The sequence below is a fragment of the Nerophis ophidion genome, linkage group LG15 (assembly GCF_033978795.1).
Source record: "Nerophis ophidion isolate RoL-2023_Sa linkage group LG15, RoL_Noph_v1.0, whole genome shotgun sequence".
In the NCBI taxonomy this organism is placed as follows: domain Eukaryota; kingdom Metazoa; phylum Chordata; class Actinopteri; order Syngnathiformes; family Syngnathidae; genus Nerophis; species Nerophis ophidion.
In genome coordinates, this window is record NC_084625.1 from 37,711,055 (window position 1) to 37,733,554 (window position 22,500).

General features: G+C 36.6%; 1 protein-coding gene across 2 annotated transcripts in view; it reads right to left on the minus strand.

Annotated features, from left to right (window-relative positions):
• Positions 1-22,500, minus strand: part of LOC133569639 (uncharacterized) — a 110,436-nt gene that overhangs the window by 26,429 nt on the left and 61,507 nt on the right. The window contains exon 4 of one of the 2 annotated variants that reach the window (XM_061922120.1): positions 2,723-2,832. The exons of the other annotated variant lie outside the window; for it this stretch is intronic. Coding sequence (XP_061778104.1) covers positions 2,723-2,832 — 110 coding nt within the window. The remainder of the gene's footprint in view (positions 1-2,722; positions 2,833-22,500) is intronic. 2 annotated transcript variants of the gene reach the window in all.

Here is a 22,500-nt window from a genome sequence, read left to right on the forward strand (position 1 = left end):
CACAACGGAGACCCCGGACGATTGAACAACTCAAGCAAGAATGGGAATTATTTCCACCTGTATTCTGTTTTTATTTACAAATTACACAACTTACCAGCTTCACTGATTTTGGGTTTTTATATATATACATATATATATATATATATATATATATATATATATATATATATATATATATATATATATATATATATATATATATATATATATATATATATATATATATATATATATATATTAGGGGTGTGGGGAAAACTCGATTTAAATACGAATCAAATCGTTTACGTTGTGCGATTCAGAATCGATTCTCATTTTTTTAAAATGTATTTTTTATTTTTTTATTTTTTTTTTTTATTCTTTTTTTTTTAATCAATCCAACAAAACACTACACAGCAATACCATAACAATGCAATCCAATTCCAAAACCAAACCTGACCCGGCAACACTCAGAACTGCAATAAACAGTGCAATTGAGAGGAGACACAAACACGACACAGAACAAACGAAAAGTAATTAAACAAAAATGAATATTATCAACAACATTATCAATATATTCATATAATTTCAGCACAGCAGTGATTTATGATTTCAGCACAGCAGTGATTAAAAATCCCTCACTGACTTTATCATTAGACATTTATAAGAATAAATAAAAAGAACAATAGTGTCACATTGGCTTACACTTGTATCGCATCTCATAAGCTTGACAACACACTGTGTCCAATGTTTTCACAAAGATAAAATAAGTCATATTTTTGGTTTGTTTAATAGTTAAAACAAATTTACATTATTGCAATCAGTTGATAAAACATTGTCCTTTACAATTATAAAAGCTTTTTTTTTTTTTAAATGTACTACTCTGCTAGCATGTCAGCAGACTGGGGTAGATCCTGCTGAAATCCTATGTATTGAATTAATACAAAATCGTTTTGAATCGGAAAAATATCGTTTTTGAATCGAGAATCGAATCGAATCGAAAAAATCGATATATTATTGAATCGTGACCCAAGAATCAAAATTGAATCGAATCGTGGGACACCCAAAGATTCACAGCCCTAATATATATATATATATATATATATATATATATATATATATATATATATATATATATATATATATATATATATATATATATATATATATACATATATATATATAAAATAGCATACAAAATTGTAGTTAGTACATTATTAATGACAAAAAACAATTAAGATGTTGCTCATGTGTTATCAAATAAATAATCTTCTTTTTACTAGATACAGTGGCTAATCTTTACCAAAACGCTAAGGGCCTGATCTACTAAAGGTTTGCGTGTACTAAAGCACATATCATCTTGATACTATAAGCAAAGCTAATTTACTAAACGCGTGCACAGATGATTGTGTCTCTTGAGTGAGCAGAATAAGGAACACAATCCATTCAGTGTGTCTGTCTTCATTAATATGCACAATATATGTTGGTTATCACAACACCCATAATACTGGGAGGAGTAGATGCAAAGATAGTTATTGTGCACACGCAGTTTAATATATCAAGAATAAAACTCCTTGTATTGTGGATACTATGATAACCGGCATGTATTCTGCATATTCATGAAGACACAATGGATTGCGCTCCTTGTTTTGCTCACTTAATTGACATAAACCTCTGCACACAAGTTTAATAGCTCAGTTTTGCATGTGTCCTGGGTGGATCTCGCATGAAACGAAGAGGGAGGCTTAATCATTTTTGCAATGCAGTTTGCTGAAAATGATGGCAATTCCCACTGTGGTCAAAGTTGGATTTGCCACAAAACACATAAGATATTCAACACTCTACTGCCATTTGGCGGCGAAATCGGATAGTGCCCTCCTAATCGGTAACGTTTCATGTGTCAGGTAAACCGTGACGTATGGGGCCATATGAATCCACTTAACTATTCAACTTACTTCTTAACTTTAACAAAACCGTTATTCAAAGCTGTATCTTCAACATTCAGCTAACTCTTTTAATGTTTATTTGAAAGTTTATTTTAAAGTTCAATTTGAAGTATATTTTCAAAAGATGATTTTAAATAAAATAAGTTGTCAAGGTTTATTTTGAAAGTTTAATTAAAAGTTTATTTTTAAAGTAGTGTCCTTTGACGACATAAAAAAATGGTCTAAACGTGATTGATGTTGCGATACAGAATAGAGAGAGCATGCAATGTCACATCAAATACACAAACAATAAAAAGCGGCACACGCACAAAGTGTTTCTCTTGATGGATCTGATGAACACAACAAAGATGAAGTTTGTCATCACAACTCTGTGTCACGCAATGAAAGGTCACACTTTTGTCCGCTTAATTTAGTCTTTTGTGTGCGTCTTATTGACACGTTAACACAAGCATCAGTGGCCTCTCTGTGTGTCGGTGTGTTTGTGTGTGTGTGTGCGTGTATGCGTGTGTGTTGATTATTAAATTCACACTGAAAATGAAATCTGCACTTAAAGCTTGATAGATGTTTTGCATTGATTGATGATCACATTCATACATCCATGCACACCTCCAATATTCTCATGCACACATGCAAGCACACAAAACACACACACACACACTCACACACTCACTCGCATTGCAAACCAGGCGAAAGAGGTCAGGGCAAAGGGTGAAGGTCACACACATTTTCCTTCCCCCTCCTTAAAGTTGTGTCATGTTAGTAAAGTTGTGTGAAGAAGAAAGTGAAGTAAAAGTTGCAACCTCCAAGAGAAGCGAACTTTCATTGACGGCAGCATCCATGTTGTTGTTTTCTTTCCTAACTTCTAATGCTGGGTTCATGGTTTGCTTCCCGGACGTCTTATCCGGGTTTGCTGTAATCATAAAGACAAAAAACATGGGAGACATCATACAAATGTACATATTAGACACACTCACATCATTTTCATACTTTACAAACATATTATTATCTTCATCACTATTATTATGTCGATCGAACAAATATGCAAATGATACTAATAAACCTGTCTCTGTGGAGCTGTACAGTGTAGATCAGGGGTGTCAAACTCAAATACAGAGTGGGCCAAAATTTAAAACTGAACAAATACGCGGGCCAAGGTTGAACAAATTAACCTTTTAATAGGGACCCAAACAAGTTTTCCATTGAATAATGAACAAGCAAGGCTTATATAACTTTATAGTGACATGCATAATGGAGTTTTAAATGATAATAATAATTAAAAAATATCAATGGCATATCAAATAAAATTTAAATAAAAATTGAATGACTCTTTTCTATTTGCAGCCTTCTGAGGTAAATATCAAAATAAACTTTTTCCACAGGCTAATGAATTTGAAAATAAAATAACAAGCAAAAATAAATCAACCATTCAGGCCTTTTTACTGCTCAGTTTGCGACACACTGATCTAATCTGATGTGCCCAAGCCAGATACCTGCCATCTTTTCTTGGATGCTAGTTCATTAATGTCGGGGCTCACGCTTTGAACTGAGGCAACCTGAGGTGGGCGGGGTTTGGTGGTAGTGGGGGTGTATATTGTAGCGTCCCAGAAGAGTTAGTGCTGAAAGGGGTTCTGGGTATTTGTTCTGTTGTGTTTATGTTGTGTTACGGTGCGGATGTTCTCCCGAAATGTACTAGTCATTCTTGTTTGGTGTGGGTTCACAGTGTGGCGCATATTTGTAACAGAGTTAAAATTGTTTATACGGCCACCTTCAGTGTGACCTGTATGGTTGTTGACCAAGTATGCCTTGCATTCCCTTGTCAGTGCGTGTATAAGCCACATATATTATGTGACTGAGCCGGCAAGCTGTTTCTATGTAGGAAAAGCGGAAGTGACGAAGAGTTGTAGAGGACGTTTAAAGCCGAGTCTTTAAGGCACGCCCCCAATATCGTTGTCCGGGTGGAAATCGGGAGAAATTCGGGAGAATGGTTGCCCCCTGGAAATTTTCTGCAGGGGCACTGAAACTTGTGAGTCTCCCAGGAAAATTGGGAGGGTTGGCAAGTATGAGTATTAGTGGTGAATGCAGTGTTACACTGCCGCTGTATAATACTGACGGGCCAGCTCTAATGTTAATTTGATAATGCCTCAAGGGCCAAATGAAATTACACAGTGGGCCAAATTTGGCCCGGGGGCCAGAGTTTGACACCCATGGTGTAGATCATCAAATAATAAATACGGTTTATCAATAAGCATATTATTGATTTTCAAACTGTCACAAACTCCTGAGTGGAAAAAAGTGTATACAAAAAAAATATTTGCACCATTATTTGTGACCTTATTGGATCAAATGTCTGAATGATTTTGTGTAACGTTGCATATTTTGTTAACATAAAAATATCAATTTGAACTCCGCTTTTTCCCAATCATGTATTCCTTATTGTGTACGTGTACCCAATGTTGTGACCTCACACCTGGAATATTTACAATGTAGTAGTACTTCACACAATACATGACAACATCCCATACACACTGCAGTCGTAGTACTTCACAATACATGGTAACATCTGTAGTACTTCACACAGTGCATGACTACAGTGTATTCCATACACACTGTTGTAGTAGTATTTCATTCAATACATGACTACATCTATAGTACTTCACACAGTGCATGACTATAGTATATCACATACACACGGTAGAAGTACTTTGCACATACATGACAACATCTCTAGTACTTCAGACAATACAGGGCAACATCCGAAACACACTGTAGTCATAGTACTTCGCACAATACATGATAACATTTGTAGTACTTCACACAATACATGACTATATCACATACACACAATACATGACAATATCTGTAGTGCTTTACACAAAACATGACTACAGCACGTACACATTATAGCAGTGGTTCTCAACCTTTTTTCAGTGATGTACCCCCTGTGAACATTTATTTAATTCAAGTACCCCCTAATCAGAGCAAAGCATTTTTGGTTGAAAAAAAGAGATAAAAAGTAAAATACAGCACTATGTCATCAGTTTCTGATTTTTTTAAATTGTATAACAGTGCAAAATATTGCTCATTTGTAGTAGTCTTTCTTGAACTATTTGGAAAAAAATATATAAAAATAACTAAAAACTTGTTGAAAAATAAACAAGTGATTCAATTATAAAAAATAAAGATTTGTACACATAGAAGTAACCATCAATTTAAAGTGCCCTTTTTGGGGATTGTAATAGAGATCCATCTGGATTCATGAAGCTAATTCTAAATATTTCTTCCAAAAAAATAAATCTTTAACATTAATATTTATGGAACGTGTCCACAAAAAAATCTAGCTGTCAACACTGAATATTGCATTGTTGCATTTCTTTTCACAGTTTATGAACTTACATTCATATTTTGTTGAAGTATTATTCAATAAATATATTTATAAAGGATTTTTGAATTGTTGCTATTTTTAGAATATTTTTGAAAAATCTCACGTACCCCTTGGCATACCTTCAAGTACCCCCAGGAGTACGCGTACCCCCATTTGGAACCACTCCATTATAGAAGTACTTCACAAAATACATGACAACATTTGTAGTACCTCACACAATACATGATTACATCACATAGACACTGTAGTAGTACTTTTCGCAATATATGACTACATCAACTACACACAGTAGTAGCAGTACTTTACACAATACATGATAACATCTGTAGTACACACTGTAGTAGTACTTCACACAATACATATTTGTAGTACTTTACACAATACATGACTATATCACTTACAGTACATGACAACATTTATAGCACTTTACATGATACATGACTACAACATGTACACAATATAGTAATGCTTCACAAAGTATATGACAACATCTGTAGTATTCATACAGTACATGACTACATCACATACACACCGTAGTAGTACTTCATATAATATGTGACTACATCATATACACACTGTAGTAGTTGTACTTCACACAATACATGACAACATCTGTGGTACACACTTTTGTAGAATGTCACATTCGCAGTTATTTACACAATACATGACTACAGTGCATACACACAATAGTAGTACTTCACACAGTGCATCACAAAATCACATACACACTGAAGTAGTACTTCACACAATGTAGTACTTAACATAATCCATGACAAGATCACATCATGTACAGTAGAGATATTAGATGTACAGCTGGTGTTTCAGTTGTAAAGTAAAAAGTGTTCTGCAGGTATTCGGTGTACAGTAAATGCATTTTGTAGGTTTAATGAAAAGTTAACGTAAACGGACAAAAAAGGTGAGAACTTGCAGGAGTTATTTCAAACAATATATCAACTTGAACATGCAACACTTCCAACTCTTATGACCAACAATAATAAATAATAATAAATAACAATAGCAAATCCATATGCGCGCTTCATGCAGAGATAGCAGCTTTACTAATGTCATAATTATATTAATGACTGTCCACTTTTCATTTGATGTATGTACAAAATATTATTCCATAAAGGTAAAGGTACACATATGAACTAGTATACTTTATATACAAAATAACATTACAAATATGAAATAGGTATTATAAAAGCACTAGCTAAAAATACTATAAAAGCACATCAAAAGGTGTAATTGTTGTCCCCATGTGACATTTGACCTTTGGGGCCGAATGCAAATTTTTTTAGACAAGAAAAAGAAAATATGCTCAGGATTTTTGGGGTTCATTAATATAACATCAGTTTATTCTCTGACATTTGCTGCCTCCCTGTGTGATAAGCATGTCATACAAATATTTAATATTTAGTTTGTGTGGTCGATGTCACATGTGAGGAAGTGTGTTTGCGTGTTTGATGCGTGTTTGCGTGTTCGTCTTATTCGCTGTCAGAGGTCATGTGACTCAGATCAGCCTTTGCTCTGTCACTCATTGGAGCAGCCTCAGATTAGTCACGCAACACACGCATGCACACACACAAACACACACACACACACAAACAAACACACACAGTCTCATTAGAAGTATGTATATATGTACATATAAATGTACATGATTCAATGTGCATAGTATATAAAACGTCCACATTAAAACTTGCAGAATCTCCTCTTAATTTTCTACAAACTCCATCGTCATCCTTCATCTTCACCATGTCAGTTTTTGCAACAAAAATATTTTTCGTCTGGACATCTGACACACTAAACAAAACAATTTCCTCTTTTTAATATGCAGCATTTTTTAAATATGAGTTTGTTTATTTTTTATGGCAGTGTTGACAAATCAAAGCAACAAGTCACTTTTGTAAATAAACAGTAATGACAGAAGTAAAAAAAAAAAAAAAACGTTTAAAATTATGAACGGCAACTTGATTTTCTTTATGTAAATTTAGGTAGAAAAAACATAAAGAACATTTAATTAACATCAAATATTGTTATTATAATGTTTACTCTGCAAGAAGTTTTTTTTCACTCAAGTACTTCCATCTGAAAATATTACTTTAATGTTTGTTGGTTTTACTGTTGAAAACAGACTAAAAGTGTTTGACAATAATGATTATCATAATCATAATAATTGTTGCAAATTACAAAACTAGTCATTTATTGACCAACATTGTAAAAATAACCTTCAACAAAATAAACAGTACAAACAAGCAAAAAGAAACAATGAAACGAGAAAAGCTGAAATGTGATATGAATAACTAATAATTAATAACACAAAGTGTACAAATATGTAATGTAGCTTTAATATGAAAATGTAATGGATTAGATTCTTTAGAATGAAAAAAGGTGGTGTAGGAAAATCTTAAAAATCTATTTTTTTTTTTTACATATTCTGTAAAGCGACATACTGTATGTAGCATATAGCCAACAACTATGTGTTCTGTGTGACATTTTGTGCATCATGATTATTAGTAGTATTAATAGTTGAAATTATTTATTTTTTTTGCTGGATTTTTTTTTTTACCTTTTCTTGTACATTTAGAATATGCAAATAAAAAAATAAGTTTAGGCATTATTGATGCAGAATGATTACAGAATTAATAGTTGTTTTATTACATAATTCGCTGAAAAAGCTGCTTGTTGTGTTTGATTTTAAAAAAACAATTAATCTACAAAGACAATATCACAATGGCTGACCCCAAAAAAAGCATTTTATAACTTTTTAATAAAAATTCATAAACATTTTGACTGGTATGAACGGCTTGTTTACTCCTTACAACTGTTTTTATTAGCATTTATTCACTCTAACTGCTATGACTGTAATGCACATTAACTCATAATTGCCAGCTAATAAAGTGTTCTGTCAACGCCTTTGGTGCAAACACACACACACGTGCACACAAACACACGCACACGCACACACCCCATAAGTGATGGAAATGAATGAATTAAAGTAGTTAATTAGCGTCCATGTGTGTTTTTGTTTCCATCTTACAGCAGCGCTCGGAGAGGATGAAATCAGGAAAGATAAACATAATTAATATGAATTATCGCACTTCCGTTGCCAACAAAGCTGCTTTTATTCATGAACTCCAGTCTTGAGCATTGCTTTCTTTGCTTTTTTTTTCCTGTATAAGAATATGTCGCCTTGTGCACGTGTGAGTTTACGTGTCTGGCTTTAAATTTCTAATTTTTTACTGAAATAACACAGCCAGCAAACCCTGTTGATGAGTCAGATGTTTGCAGTAAAGAATAAAAATGATATGACTCGACCACACAGAAACATTGTTTGATTTCACTGTCTGTTTCCTACCAATTACGCCCAATTACTTTTTACCAATTACGTCTCATTTTCCTGTTCTTTTTAACAATAAATCACACAAAAGTTCTGACGTCGACTTCCTCAGAGCCAAGGGAATATTATTATCATTATGAATATTAATCAAAGCTCTGATCTCAAGCCAACGTTTCCTTGAAAGGCTGCACACAGAAAGATAAAAGAAGGCAATATTTGAGATATATATATATATATATATTTTTTTTATGAACCTTTAGGACATTTTGACCTTGTGCACACAGAAAATGCAGACCCAGCAAAAAATGTGACAAACTTCAGGGGTGTCAAAAGTACGGCCAGCAGGTCGTATCAGGCCCGTAAACAGTTTTAATCCAGCTCACAGCCCGTGAGATGAGTTAGCTAAGTAAAGAAATTAGCGTACATTTTTTTATGTTAAAAATTGCTGTACTAAATGTGTCTAAGAGATGTCGCAATACCAATTCAAGTGTTACCCACATCACACATGACGCTTTTTAAAGATGATGTGTCAGCTGACTTTAAGATATACTTGCCAACCTTGAGACCTCCAAATTCAGGAGATGGGGGCGAGGGGTTGTTGAGGTGGGCGGGGTTGAGGGCGGGGTTAAGGGGGAGGAGTATATTTATTGCTAGTATTCACTGAAATGTATATATATATATATATATATATATATATATATATATATATATATATATATATACATATACATATACATATATATATATATATATATATATATATATACATATATATATATATATATATATATATATATATATATATATATAGTAGGTAGGTCTTTATTGTTATTGCAACAAGTACAACGAAACTTTGTTTTAAGCACAAACCTGTTCAAGATTAGACAAACAAACAGTCTACAGGGTTACAGAACAAGAACGCTGATGGGTCGCCATAAGGCGCCCCGTAAAAGATGGGAAAAAGGTCAACGCTGGGGAAGGATGAGTAAAAAAATACAATGCAGACTGGGCCCCTAAGGGGGCCCAGTTCGGAGTGAGAAAAAACCTCCATAGCAAATAGATAGATAGATAGATAGTACTTTATTGATTCCTTCAGGAGAGTTCCTTCAGGAAAATTAAAATTCCAGCAGCAGTGTACAGAGTTGAGATCAATTAAAAAAAAAAGTAAAAAGTAAATAATGGGGGTTTAAAAGGAAACAAAATAGAGAAATATTACAAAAATAATAAAAACAATGGGAATAACAATATAACAGTAAAATAAGAATATGACAAGACAAATTAGGCAGTAGTGACCATGTTATGAAAACGTATTGCACTGTTAATGTTTTGCATCCCCTGTCATCCTAATACCACCCGTCCCCCGTCCCAGAGAGGAGTTGTACAGTCTAATGGCGTGTGGGACAAAGGAGTTCTTGAGTCTATTAGTCCTGCACTTGGGATGAAGCAGTCTAGCACTGAACAGGCTCCTCTGGCTACTGATAACGCTATGCAGAGGGTGACTGGCATCATCCAGGATGCTCACTAGTTTGTCAACAGTCCTCTTCTCTGCCACCGTCACCAGTGTGTCCAGTTTCATTCCGATTGTAGAACCGGCCCGTCTGATCAGTTTCTCAAGTCTGGAGCTGTCCTTCTTTGATGTACTGCCCCCCCAGCACACTACCATGTAGAACAGAACACTGGCAACCACAGACTGGTAGTACATCCACAGGAGTTTTCTACAAATGTTGAAGGAGTGCAGTCTCCTGAGGAAGTACAGCCTGCTCTGTCCTTTCTTGTACTGGTGGTCCGTGTTAACAGTCCAGTCCAGCTTATTGTCCACCCAAACCCCGAGGTACTTGAATGAGTCCACGGTCTGTACCTCAACTCCCTCGATCACAATAGGTTGTGACCGTGGACTCGACCTCCCAAAGCACATATACATATTACAACATACATCTCGAGATATCTAGCAACAGAGGGAAGGGAGTTCAAGGTCATGGTGGTAGGTTGCAGCTCTCAGGCGCTGACAATCCATTCATCACCCCTTGACTTTCAGTGAATTCTAGCTATATATATATATATATTTATATATATATATATACATACATATAAATATATATTTATTTTATTATTGTCCATCCTCGTTCTATTCTCTGTCACTATCTTTCTAACCATGCTGAACACCCTGTCTGATGACTTGCAAGCGTACTTCTTCTTCTTACTCGTCGTCGCCATGTCTCTTCTTCGTTCTTCTGCTTCATCTCTGGTATGTTTTTTAACATTACTACTTGCCGTAGTTTTGAAGCAATGCATGATGGGAATCCGGATGTTGTGTGTCAGTGTATTAACGATGGAATAAACACACCATGAGCAATAGCTCCGTGCCTGCCTACTTTATGTGTTACAGATAAACCTATGGATAACAGAAACATATATGATCTCCTTCTTGTTGTGTGTACAGTTGTGCATGCTCCAAAAGCCGTAGATGTTATAACGTGACTGGGCCGGCACGCTGGTTATATGGAGAAAAAGCGGATGTACAAAAGGCTGTCCTCACTCAGGTCCGCATGGACCTGGAGGGGCCGTGCCTTGTTGTCCGGCTGGAAATCGGAAGAAATTCGGTTGACGCGGGAGATTTTCGGGAGAGGCACTGAAATTCGGGAGTCTCCCGGAAAATAAGGGGGGTTGGCAAGTATGCTTTAAGAGCCCTGCGGAAGGGCTGCCGCTACTCCGCAGAAAAGGAGAAATCAGTGCAGGTGCAAGCAATCAGCTGCTCTTGTTGTGGCTGGCAGCAGATGGCGGCAGACTGATGCAGTAGCGACGCACAATGCCTTCTTTCATTGTAAATGATCCACTCAATGGATAAAATAATGAAAAAGTTAGTTGAATACACTTAAGTCAACATGACTATCATCTTTGTAGTTGTTAAGCCTGGAATATAGTTTAGTTTAGTTTAGTCTTTATTTGAAGGGACAATGCACAGAAACATTAAGCTCAAAGACGGATATGTTCTGTACCAGATTATAGCTAAATAGCTAATTTCCCTCTGCAGTCCCTGGCTACCTAAATTAAAGGGATACGAAAATCATGCAATAAAATCATTACAATAAAATCATACCATATCACATAATCAAATTTTAAAAAGTCATAAAATGCCCTTTCATGGACACATACTTAATATACAATACAACCACATCTCATTTACATCATCACACCAAGACAATACATGCTCTTGTTCACGCTCGCGTCGCGTAGCTTGCGTGCCCCCGGTCGGCGTCTTGTTTGATGTATAGGTCCTCTAGGGCAGTGGTTCTCAACCTTTTTTCAGTGATGTAACCCCTATGAAAATGTTTTTAATTCAAGTACCCCCTAATCAGAGCAAAGCATTTTTGGTTGAAAAAAAGTGATAAAGAAGTAATATACAGCACTATGTCATCAGTTTCTGATTCATTAAATTGTATAACAGTGCAAAATATTGCTCATTTGTATTGGTCTTTGTTGAACTATTTGGAAATAAGGATATAAAAATAACTATAAACTTGTTGAAAAATAAACAAGTAACTCAATTATAAATAAAGATTTCAAAACATAGAAGTAATAATCAACTAAAAGTGCCCTCTTTGGGGATTGTAATAGAGATCCATCTGGATTCATGAACTTAATTCTAAAAATGTCTTAACAAAAAAAGAAATCTTTAACATCAATATTTATGGAACGTGTCCACAAAAATTATAGCTGTCAACACTTAATATTGCATTGTTGCATTTCCTTTCACAGTTTATGAACTTACATTTATATTTTATTGAAGTATTATTTAATAAATATATTTATAAAGGATTTTAGAATTGTTGCTATTTTTAGAATGTTTTTTTAAAGATCTCAAGTACCCCTTGACATACCTTCAAGTACCCCCAGGGGTACGCGTACCCCCATTTGAGAACTACTGCTCTAAGGGGTGGCGCTATACTTGTAATTCTCTTTCAAAACACCCAAGGAGCAGTGTCTTCGGAAGGAGTAACTGGAGCTGTTGCTGACGAGATACTCTATTTCCTTCCTGTGAAGTGACGACATCGACATCTGTGTCTACACGATGACATCATGTCTTTGAAAGACCAACACAATAAAACAATAAATGTTTTGAAATCAATTATATTTACATTTATTGTTCAAGAACTTATTATTACTACGTAACATCCATCCATCCATTTTCTACCACTTATTCCCTTTTGTCTGACATAAATGAAACAAAATGCAATATTTGGCCGCACGTGGGCCTACAGCAGTAGTCGGCAACCCTCGGATCTAAAGACGCATGCAGCTCTTTACCGCCGCCTTAGTGGCCCCCTGGAGCTTTTTAAAAAAATGTATGAAATTGAAAAACATGGAGGGGAAATATTTTTTGGGTTTTAATATGGTTTCTGTCAGAGGACAAACATGACACAAATCTTCCTAATTCTTACAAATTCCACTGTTTATATTAAATATTCCTCTCTGAATAGAGTATTTGGAGGACGCCATTTTGTCCAATGCCTTTTTGTCCTACTAATTTTGGTGGTCCTTGAACTCACCGTAGTTTATTCATATATATAACTTTCTCTAACACTGCCACAGAAAGACACCTTTCATGCCAGTCCTTTAGTTGTCCCATATTGTCCACCAAAAGTTTTATACTGTGCGTAAATGCACAAATATGAGCTTTGTTGATGTTATTGCCCAGCTGGAGTACTAGTCAGGCATATTTCGTCACCGCATGACTGCAAGCTAATCGATGCTGGCATGCTATTTAGGCTAGCTGTATGTACATATTGCATCATTATGCCTTGTTTGTAGGTATATTTGAGCTCATTTAGTTTCCTTTACTTATGTCCCCAGAGTATTTAATTTATATTTGCATGTGTCATGACATATTAACTGTATGTAATATTGACAGCATTTCTGATAGTTGTTTGTGTGCCATTATAGACCGCAGCACACGTTACCCAGCTGGCAGAAGATTGTAATAAATCCGTTAGAAGAAGACAGGCTGCTATTTCCTTTAACTTGGACAATTATACATTTGACCATAGATTTCACCCATGGTCATGAGCTTTGGGTTATGACCGAAAGGATAAGATCACGGGTACAAACGGCCGAAATGAGTTTCCGCCGCTGGGTGGCGGGGCTCTCCCTTAGAGATAGGGTGAGAAGCTCTGTCATCCGGGAGGAGCTCAAAGTAAAGCTGCTGCTCCTCCACACCAAGAGGAGCCAGATGAGGTGGTTCGGGCATCTGGTCAGGATGCCACCCGAACACCTCTTTAGGGAGGTGTTTACGGCAGGGCACGTCCAAGCGGTAGGAGGCCACGGGGAAGACCCAGGACACGTTGGGAAGACAATGTCTCCCGGCTGGCCTGGGAATGCCTCGGGATCCCCCGAGAAGAGCTGGACGAAGTGGCTGGGGAGAGGGAAGTCTGGGCTTCCCTGCTTCGGCTGCTGCCCCCGCGACTCAACCTCGGATAAGTGGAAGAAGATGGATGGATGGATGAAATTATACCTTCGGCCATCCTAAATATAGCTCGGTTGGTAGAGAAGCCGTGCCAGCAACTTGAGGGTTGCAGGTTCGATCCCCACTTCCGCCATCCTAGTAACTGCTGTTGTGTCCTTGGGCCAGACACTTTACCCACCTGCTCCCAGTGCCACCCACACTGGTTTAAATGTAAAAATTAGATATTGGGTTTCATTATGTAAAGCGCTTTGAGTCACTAGAGAAAAAGCGCTATATAAATATAGTACACTTATAAAAATATAGTACACTAAGTAGATTCCAGGAGTTATCTCACTCTCTGAGAAATATCCGTTTTACTAACATTTTCCAAAGTTGGAAAAATATCTTTCAACATTTCTGTCAACAAAGTTTTGCGTCAGCCTGCAACACAGTCATTTTGATAGTCTGTATAGCTAATATAGACATGTATATCATTTGTTGCCTTCATTACAACACTTACAAAAGGCTTTTAATCTTCAGAGAGATTTTTTTTTTTTTTGGTCCAAAACTGCTCTTTCAACATTTTTGGTGGCCGACACCTGGCCAAATGTTCATCCATCCATCCATTTTCTACCGTTTGTCCCTCTTGAGGTCACGGGGGTTGCAGGAGCCTATCTCAGCTGCATTCAGGCGGAAGGTGGGGTACACGTGGACAAGTCGCCACCTCATTGCAGGGCCAACACAGTCTGGTTAGCAATCATTTTATATTTTTTTACAACATCATGTACAATAAAATCCATCCATCCATTTTCTACCGCTTATTCCCTTTCGGGGTCGCGGGGGGCGCTGGCGCCTATCTCAGCTACAATCGGGCGGAAGGAAGGCAGGGTATGAATTATTTTAGTTTTTCTTAGGCAAATGATCCAGGATTTAGGAGGTTCTACCACAAAATGGTAAGAAGTGTTACTGTCCAAGTCAGGGGTCTCCAAAGAGGGGCACGGCTATTTGCGGCTCACAGCTAATTTGTTTGCACATTTTGAAAATACTATTACAAAAAAACTTAAAAAGTAGAATAACAGAGCAAACTAGTGTAATGTAACGAGAAAATTGATACTAATAACACAAAGCTGCCATTCAGGCTGGTGTGAATTATTTACCTATACAAGGTTCCAATTACTTCACAGAAAATATTTCACTTTGAAACATTTCTTGGGAAGCATTTGACATATTTTGTGTGTATCAAAAAATACAAAACAATTTATAATAATTACAAAAAAATTTTTAAAAAAATTGTTTTTACTTGTAATTGACAAATGGATCTGAAGTTGATTTTGAGATTTAAGCGTTAAAAGTAAAAATAGTATTTATTGATCTATGACTTATTTTTTAACACAAAATAATATATCTTTATTTATGACTTTTAATACTTTTATGAGTAGGTACCTTTCAGATCTTTAAACATTTTTGTCGGTTCTTCTTTCAACTGTCATTGTACGAAATGTAATATTGAATCGAAAGCAATGTTGTTATGAAATATTTGCCTATTTAAGCTTTGACTTATTTCACATCAAATATTCCACTTTGAAAACTTTTTGGAGGAAAATATTGCATATTTGTTTTATTGTCATCACAAACATGATTTTCTTTGACAAAAAAAGGGCATGCAACATAGGAACACATTTTAACTCAATGGCAACTGATAGATCTGAAGTTGATTTATTGATATTTAAGTATTGAACTTGAAAGTTAAAAAGATTACTTATTACACACTTTAATGACAGGGACCCTTTTAGGTCTCCGCAACCTTTAACATTCACCAAAATTAAGGGGCGCCCTAAAGGTTTACAATATTATATATTGTATTGGTTTTAAAATTTTAAAATATCAAAATGGCCCCCGCATTCTTTCAGTTTTAATTTTGCGGCCCTCAGTAGAAAAAGTTTAAACACCCTTGGTCGAAGTATTTAGTTACTTGGCTATTTAGTTACTTAGTTACTTAGTTACTTGTACCATCATGTGCAAGGAAATCTGACAGCAGTGAATAAACAAATCGCAGCATGTTGCAGACATGCAAGTATTTATGTTAATGGAAATAAAACTTAAAAGAAACAGTGAAAAGGATAAAGTATGAATAGACCAGTACGCAGAGAGCTTCATGGAATGGGCTTCTATGGCCGGGCAGCTGCATGTAAGCCATACATCACCAAGTCCAATGCAAAGCGTTGGATAAAGTCATGTAAAGCACGTCGCCACTGGACTCTAGAACAGTAGAGTCGTGTTCTCTGGAGTTATGAATCACACATTTCCATCTGACAATCTAATGGACCAGTCTGGTTTAGAGTTTACCAGAAGAACGGTACATTTCGGACTACAATATGCCAAGTGTAAAATTTGGTGGAGGAGGAATTATGGTGTGTTGTTTTCTTTCCAGGAGTTGGGTTTGACCCATAGTTCCAGTGAAAAGAACTTTGAATGCTCCAGGATACCAAAACATTTTGGACAATTCCATGCTCCCAACCTTCTGGGAACAGTTTGGAGCGGGCCCCTTCCTCTTTCAACATGACTGTGCACCAGTGCACAAAGCCAGGTCCATAAAGACATGGATGACAGAGTCTGGTGTGGATGAACTTGACTGACCTGCGCAGAGTTCTGACCTGAACCTGATCCTATACACACACTCCGCAACCTTGTGGACAGCTTCAACCAGAAAGGTTGAAGCTGTAATAGCTGCAAAAGGTGGACCAACATCATATATATATATATATATATATATATATATATATATGTATGGGCAACACGGTGGTAGAGGGGTTAGTGCGTCCGCCTTACAATTCTAAGATCCTGAGTAGTCAGGGTTCAATCCTTGGCTCGGGATCTTTCTGTGTGGAGTTTGGATGTTCTCCCCGTGACTGCGTGGGTTCCCTCCGGGTACTCCGGCTTCCTCCCACTTCCAAAGACATGCACCTGGGGATAGGTTGATCGGCAACACTAAATTGGCCCTAGTGTGTGAATGTGAGTGTGAATGTTGTCTGTCTATCTGTGTTGGCCCTGCGAAGAGATGGCAACTTGTCCAGGGTGTAGCTGAGATAGGCACCAGCGCCCCCCTGCAACCCCAAAGGGAATAAGCGGTAGAAAATGGATGGATATATATATATATACATAAATATATATATATATATATATATATATATATATATATATATATATATATATATATATATATATACTGTATATATATATATATATATATATATATATATATGTATGTGTGTCTCAAGACTACTTAATCTCGATGAAGTAGTCTTGTGATTTTTCCCAAACATTCATATTGCGCTCTACCACGGTATCGAGCACTATTCTCTGGATAATCAAATCAAGATATATATATATTTATGTATATATATATATATTAGGGGTGGGCAAATTAATGCGTTAATTACGAGTTAACTCATCAATCTATTAACGCCGACAATTATTTTATCGCACATTTGCGTATGTTGTTTACATGCTTTTATTTTGTTAACGCCTTTTCTTAACAAGATGGCGTCGCCCAGACGGGCTTCGGCTTCGAGGGGCTCTTGGTAAAGATGGAACATTTGGCAAAAATACCGGACAGTTCATGGCTGGCTTACAGCGTGGTCACTCCGGGATCACTTACGACCGCCAGACAATTCTGAATGTGGATAGATTGGGCCGTTTTGGACTGAATGACGCGTGCTTGCTAGACCGACTAGCTAGCATGGGAATACTTTGCCGGCTACATCCAGCGGCCTGTGAAGCAGCGGAGTATATATGTTGTCCGTCTATTCATGAATAATGCAGACGAGGAGTGTTGGCTGAGTTCTTAACGTTTACTTTTAGAGCGTGCATATCACAACATACAAGATACCGTCATGGCAACACAACCTATGCCGGCCTACCGCGCATACTCGTCACTCCTGTTGCATGCTGGGTAGGGTAATTCTTTATTTCCCTGGCTCAAAACATCACAATATAGTACCATGTATATGATGCGTTAAGTTTATCAAAGCACCAAGCAAACAATCGGAAAATTCCCATCATATCAATTCCTAGATATGGTCATAATTATTTTAAGTGCACTACGCAGAATAAACACAACATTATTAATATTGCTACTACGGATAATTTGATCAAAAATTCCCTAAAACAGCCCACTACCTATAATATAGGTTTTTTAAACATAAGATCCCTGATTAAAAAAAATGTTCCTGCTGTTACCTCAGAAATTGCCTGTTCAGATGTTATGATTGTGGCTCAGAGATTTGTATGTAGATTATATTTATTTTCCATAACAAACCGGATAACTTAAATACCCTGGCAGAGGAAATAAGCTTAAATGTTTGTATTCACATTTTTTGAGTTGATTTTCATAAAATATGCTATTTAACTGCTACTGTTTAACAAGTACTGATTTAAATTGTGTTTGCACAACAAATGTTTTGGCGCTTTTGTTCATGTGGGAGAATATTCCAATAAAGGTGCACTACACACTACTTTTGAATTCATTATTGGGCTTTGCGTATACAATGCAGTTAATCGCGATTAATCGGAGGAAAAGTGTGATTAAATTCGATTAAAAATTTTAATCGTTGCCCAGCCCTAATATCTGTATATATATATATATATATATATATATATATATATATATATATATATATATATATATATATATATATATATATATATATATATATTCCATCCCTCCATCTATTTTCTTCCGCTTATCCGAGGTCGGGTCGCAGGGGCAGCAGCCTAACAGGGAAGCCCAGACTTTCCTCTCCCCAGCCACTTCGTCCAGCTCTTCCCGGGGGATCCCGAGGCTTTCCCAGAGCTGCCGGGAGACACAGTCTTCCCTACGTGTCCTGGGTCTTCCCCGTGGCCTCCTACCGGTTGAACGTGCCCTAAACACCTCCCTAGGGAGGCATTCGGGTGGCATCCTGAACAATTGCCCGAACCACCTCATCTGGCTCCTCTCGATGTGGAGGAGCAGCAGTTTTATTTTGAGCTCACCCGGGATGGCAGAGCTTCTCACCCTATCTCTAAGAGAGGGCCCCGCCACCCGGCGAAGGAAGCTCACTTCAGCCGCTTGTACCCGTGACCTTGTCCTTTCAGTTATAACCCAAAGCTCATGACCATAGGTGTGGATGGGAACGTAGCTCGACCGGTAAATTTAGAGCTTTGCCTTCCGGCTCAGCTCCTTCTTCACCACAACGGATCGATACAGCGTCCGCATTACTGAAGACACCGCACCGATCCGCCTGTCGATCTCACGATCCACTCTTCTTTCATTCGTGAAAGGCATATATATATATATATTTTTTTTTTTTTTTTGATTGGATTATCCAGAGAATAGTGCTCGATACCGTGGTAGAGCACAATATTGAGGTTCCCTCAATCATCAGGGGATTGAGGGAACCCCTCATGAAACAGTTCTGTAGAGATGAAGTAATCTTGTGATTTTTCCCACACATACATATATATATATATATACCTGTGACCCCCCCCCCCTCCCCAAAAAAGGGACAAGCGGTAGTAAATGGATAGATAGATAGATAGATAGATAGATAGATAGATAGATATATAGATAGATAGATAGATAGATAGATAGATAGATAGATAGATAGATAGATAGATAGATAGATAGATAGATCGATAGATAGATAGATAGATAGATAGATAAGTCCTTGACCTAAGCAAACACATTTTTTGTATCATATAAGTGGGTATATTCATATGTGCATATGCGTGTGCATGTGTGTGCACTGTATGTTTATGTGTAAATATATGCGTGTATGTGCTTAAACTGCATATCTCTGTACACTGTATGCGTGTATAAGCACTGCATATGTGTAAATGTGTGTCTGTGTTTTGTTTTTTTTTTGCCTGGCAAGTTGCGCCAAAATCCCGCCCACTTGTCTCAGCGTGCATGCGTGCGTGTGCGTGCGCGCGTGTGTGTAGACAGGAAATCCACAGCACAGAGAGAGAGAAAAAGAGAGAGAGAGAGAGAGAGAGAGAGAGAGAGAGAGAGAGAGAGAGTAGTGGTCGATCAAGGCCTTGTTGTCACGCGAGCTCGCCGTCTGTCAAACCCTCCTCCCCCGACCCCCCCTCACTTGACAGGACGTTGGCGGGAGTCCAAAAGCTTGCGTGCGAACCAAAAAGAACATAAAATATTTCATAATAGCAACAGCTGCTCAATATTGATGACTGCTGCTGGCTGACACTCATTGTGCTCTGTGATACAAACTAATACTACTATCAAATAATGCATTATATTGCCATCAAGTATTTTTTTAAGTGCATACTACAATCAACTACTTCATTATACTGCATTATACTCCAAACAAATACTTCATTATACTGCATTTTACTGCATTATACTGCATTGCGGCTCAATCCAATACTTAATTTTACTACATTATACTACAATTATACTCCAATCGAATACTTCATTTTACTGCATTATACTACAATCAAATACATCAAGAACATTTCAATATACTACAATCAAATAAGTCAATATTACTTCATAACACTAAAGTCAAATATATCATTGATACATTTATATACTGCAAACAAATATCTCAATAATACTTCATTGTGCCACAAGCGAATACATCAAGAATACTTTATTATACTACAATCAACTGCATCAACAATACTTTATTATAATACAATAAAATATCTCAATAATACTTAATTACACTGCAATCAAATACCTCAATAATTCTTCATTATACTACAATAAAATATCTCAATATATTTTTTTTTATTTAATCAAATTATCATACTACAATGACAGCATTATTCCAAAATTTAATTATTTAATTTTTGTCCTCAAAATTTTACAGACAATACCCTGGTTTTTAGTCACCTCCCTGACTAGACCAAGAGGAATGCAGCACTGAACAGAGACATCCTGGATGAAAACCAACACTTCCCATCCAACCTGATGGAGCTTGAGAGGTGCTGTAAAGAGGAATGGCCCAAACTGCCCCAAGATAGGTGTGCCAAGCTTATGGCATCATATTAAGAAAATACTTGAGACTCTAATTTCTGCCAGAGGTGCATCAAAAAGTATTGACCTAAGGCTGTGAATACTTTAGTACATGTGATTTATTTATAAACACATATATAATATATATATATATATATATATATATATATATATATATATATATATATATATATGTGTATATATATATATATATATATACATATATATATAAAATGATTGTATTATCCAGAGATAATATATATATATATATATATATATATATATATATATATATATATATATATATATATATATATTAGGGGTGGGCAAATTAATGCGTTAATTGCGAATTAACTCATCAATCTATTAACGCCGACAATCATTTTATCGCACATTTGCGTATGTTGTTTCCATGCTTTTATTTTGTTAACGCCTTTTCTTATAAAGATGGCAGCGCCCCGATGCGCTTCGGCGTGGAGGGGCTCTTGGTAAAGATGGAACATTTGGCAAAAATACCGGACAATTCTGCAAATTTCATGGCTGGCTTACAGCGTGGTCACTCCGGGATCACTTACGACCGCCAGACAATTCTGGATGTGGATAGATCGGGCCGTTTTGGACTGAATGACGCGTGCTTGCTAGACCGGCTAGCTAGCATGGGAATACTTTGCCTGTGAATCCAACGGCCTGTGAAGCAGCGGAGTATATGTGTTGTGTGTCTATTTATCAATAATGCAGACGAGGAGTGTTGGCTGAGTTCTTAACGTTTGCTTTCAGAGCGTGCATATCACAACATACAAGATGCCGTCATGGCGACACACAACATTTACCGGCCTACCGCGCATGCTCGTCACTCCTGTTGCATGCAGGGTAGGGTAGTTCTTTTTTCCCCTGGCTCATAACATTACAATATAGTACCGTGTATATGATGCGTTCAGTTTATCAAAGCACCAAGCAAACAGATATGGTCATAATTATTTTAAGTCCACTACGCAGAATATACACAACATTATTAATATTGCTACTACGGATAATTTGATCAAAAATTCCCTAAAACAGCCCACTACCTATAATATGAGTTTTTTAAACATAAGATCCCTAATAAAAAAAAAATGTTTCTGCTGTTACCTCAGAAATTGCCTGTTCAGATGTTATGATTGTGGCTCAGAGATTTGTATGTAGATTATATTTATTTTCCATAACAAACAGGATAACTTAAATACCCTCGCAGTGGCAATAAGCTTAAATGTTTGTATTTAAATTTTTTGAGTTGATTTTCATAAAATTTGCTATTTAACTGCTACTGTTTAACAAGTACTGATTTAAATTGTGTTTGCACAACAAATGTTTTGGCGCTTTTGTTCACGTGGGGGAATATTCCAATAAAGGTGCACTACACAC